Source organism: Pinus tabuliformis, chromosome 1_2 (genome assembly GCF_031772625.1).
Source record: "Pinus tabuliformis cultivar Carrire ecotype Pingquan chromosome 1_2, CPIR1, whole genome shotgun sequence".
Classification (NCBI taxonomy): domain Eukaryota; kingdom Viridiplantae; phylum Streptophyta; class Pinopsida; order Pinales; family Pinaceae; genus Pinus; species Pinus tabuliformis.
This window is the reverse complement of record NC_142298.1, coordinates 1339759757-1339763145: the sequence shown is the minus strand read 5'-3', so window position 1 is coordinate 1339763145 and position 3389 is coordinate 1339759757. Positions and strand designations below refer to the sequence as shown.

General features: G+C 33.8%; 1 protein-coding gene across 1 annotated transcript; it reads left to right on the top strand.

Annotated features, from left to right (window-relative positions):
- The first annotated feature begins 219 nt into the window (after window positions 1–219).
- On the top strand, window positions 220–2070 carry LOC149211147 (putative LRR receptor-like serine/threonine-protein kinase At1g67720). The gene is made up of 7 exons (XM_089399196.1): window positions 220–569; window positions 845–993; window positions 1072–1198; window positions 1297–1365; window positions 1482–1668; window positions 1782–1914; window positions 2026–2070. The coding sequence occupies exons 1-7, from the start codon at window positions 434–436 to the stop codon at window positions 2068–2070; spliced, it is 846 nt and encodes a 281-aa protein (XP_089255322.1). The 5' UTR covers window positions 220–433.
- Window positions 2071–3389: the final 1319 nt, after the last annotated feature.

The following is a 3389-nucleotide window of genomic DNA, read 5'->3' as shown; positions in this document are numbered from 1 at the left end:
CAAGAACTTTAATTATGTGAGGTCGGACCCCGCCGTGTCGGGGAGTAGAATGAACACAGTGCTGTTGGAATATTGACCAGAGGTTCAAAGTGCATTGTCAAACACCCATGGCGTTTACAACACGTCTCCGTGACAGACACCAAATGTCAATCTTGACAGTATTACAGTTAAAAAGTATTGGTGGTTCATAGAAAGGAATGGCACAGACAGTAATACCTATACGGTTGAAAGTCTATAAAATCTTACAGCAGGAGGTTCACGAATTCATTGAAAATCTCTTCATTCGGTGCGTTGCAGATACTCTGGGAATCGTTAAACTCTGTATGTATAAGGGCGGGGATTGTATTCAGTAAACCAGAAATAATTCAAGAAAGAACAAAGTGTGAATCTCGGAATAAATAGAAGTGGGGGTTTAATAATTGCTTTAGCTTTGATGGTGAAAATTAATATATATTGGAAGAAATTTAGGGCAAAGCAGATTAATATATATTGGAAGAAATTTAGGGCAAAACAGCCCTTCAGTGAAGGTCAGGAACTTGAATTCAGGGAAAGGCATATCCTCAATAAAGGTAAGGAACTTGATTTCTATGAAGAAATATATTGGGAAACTCCCCTATTATGAAGTTGTGAATTTTTTTCAGTTGTGATGAGTAACCTAGTTGGTTAAAATACTGGGCTAAGTCTTTAGCTCTGAGATTATGGGTTCAGGCTCCGATAGTTGAGTTGACTTGGCACACCCCTTAAACTGACTATGCCCTGTACAATCACTGGATAAAAATAGAAAAAGAAGAAAAAACTATGCCAGAGGGCACTTTCATACTTTGTAAATTTACATGGATTGCAGAAGACACGATGATTTTTACTCTGCAAGAGATGAAGGAAGCCACGCAAACTTTTAGTCAGAAACTTGGCAAAGGTACCTTTGGACCGGTGTTCTTTGGCAAGATGCGAGACGGAAAAGAGATTGCAGAAATTCGGGAGTTTTTCACTGAGGTAATTATGAGATTCAATATGATCCAATTTCTGAATCATTTGGGTGCACACAGAATTGAGAAGAAAAAATATGTGCAGGTCCACCTTATTTGTAGAGTCCATCATAAGAACTTGTTGTCTTTGCTGGGCTACTGCGATGAATCCGGAAAGCATATGCTTATTTGTGATTACATGTGCGGAGGGCGTTTAAGTGACCGTCTTTATGGTAAATATTTTACACTCTAATATTGTTTGGGTGGGTTGATGCAATAAATAAATATTTTGAAAAGATTTACGACAGGCAGAGAGTTATTTGTTTTCCAGGGCAGAGCGCAGGACTTCGTAAACTAAATTGGAAGAGCAGGCTCAAAATAGCAATCGATGTGGCTGAGGGTAATAAATTTAAGTTTTTCGCACTACATTATTTGAGTGCAAATGTATTTGAATACCAGAAATAGTGGTTAACCATATTTCTCATCTGATATTCCATCCTCCATTTCTGTTTGAAGCACTGCAATACCTACACGTGTGTTGCACTCCAATGATAATTCACAGGCATGTGAAGACTGCTAACATCCTTCTCGACAGCAATTTGAATGGAAAACTGGCCGATTTCGGTTTGTCAAAGATGACAATGGATAGGAAGGCTCCTATCGTGGATATAGTGAAAGGAACTTACGGATACGCGGATCCAGAGTAAGTTACAAATACTTGCATTCTCTTTCGAATACTCTTTTGGATGCCATAGGAATTCAATTGATTGTTAAGAGTAGCGGCAATTCCATTTATACCTAGAGATGTTTTTTCAGGTATCTTTCCACTGGTCATGTGACTCAGAAAAATGATGTATATAGTTTTGGAGTGGTTTTATTAGAAATCATATGTGGGAGAAATGCCTTCGATAGGGATCTATCGAGTGAGGAAAGATTACTCTCCATATGGGTAAGGATTTTATTTATAATGAGTTATCTAAACATAGATTTTATTTGTAATTAGTGATCCACACATTATGTATGATTATCCGAATTAACTACATAATTTCTGATTTTCTAGTTTGTCTCTAAATTCCCAAGTGAGAGATTATGTGGAGATCAATAAAAACCCTCTGATTTTCTAGTTTGTCTCTAAATTCCCAAGTGAGAGATTATGTGGAGATCAATAAAAACCCTGGAAAAATATTGGAAATCATAGACAAGAAAATGGAAGGAAAATATCACATGAAATCAATCACTATCGTTGCCAAAGTGGCCCTTAGATGTCTTCAGAGTTTATCTTCTAGGCCTGGCATCAGTGCGGTAGTAGGAGAGTTGAAAGAGGCTTTCATGTATGAGAAAGTAAAGTGGGAGAGCTGAAAGAGGCTATCTTGTATGAGAAAGTGAGGCTTTCAAATGCATTTAAGAAAGCAAAGTTAAAAGAGCTTCCTGGTGCAAAACAGAGAGATATAGAGGGGTTGGGTAAAGTTTTAAGCGGGAAGATATTAGAATTTAAATATTATGGATGTTTAATTAGATTGAAATTAAGTTGGAACTAGTAAATATAGTCTACCTGCAAATGAAATGTTATTATTAATATTGTGTAAAGTTGGGTGGAGTTTGGAGAAATATTTATATATAAGTAGTTCATTAAGTAATGCATATTGTTTAATAAATATAGTTAATTTTGACTAATCAAATTTAAATTAGTGAGAAAAATTATTGCACCAGGGTCTAAGATGGAAGATGGAAGAGATGTTGTCATGTCTTGTTATATTATATAAACATCTTTAAAAATCACTTTTTCTTGTTGTTATTTTTCATTAAAATTTAATATCAATTGAATTGTCTTAAAACATTTTGAGACAAAAATATTTTAAGACAAAACTTTATATTGAAGATAAAAACAGTTTAATACAAAAATATTTTAAGACAATTTATATTTAAGACAAAAACAGACACAAATATTTTAAGACAATTTTATATTTAAGACAAAAACACTTTGAGACAAAAATATTTTAAGGCAAAACTTTATTTTTAAAACAATGGCAATTAAGACGAAACCCCCCATTTAAGACAGGGAAGAACTAAGACAAAACCATATTTATTCTAACAAGTGCAAAATTGACTTTGATAGTGTATGGTAAGTCCCTCAACTTGCAGGCTACTAGCTGCTATTTCACTTACTATTCACATTATCTTACATTATCTTATATAAATACAAAGATTCACATTATCTTACATTATCTTATATAAATACAATGATTTGTTAACTCTAAACAACTCAACAACATTTCAATTCCTCTTCTATCCCTTTATTGTTGCATTCCAGATAGGGGATATATTTTTTATTTTTGAAAGTAGATATTCAAACCACATGAAATTTAATCATATGATTTTCTTTCTTTTATATTATATTTTCCCTTTTTCATTAATCATTTTTAA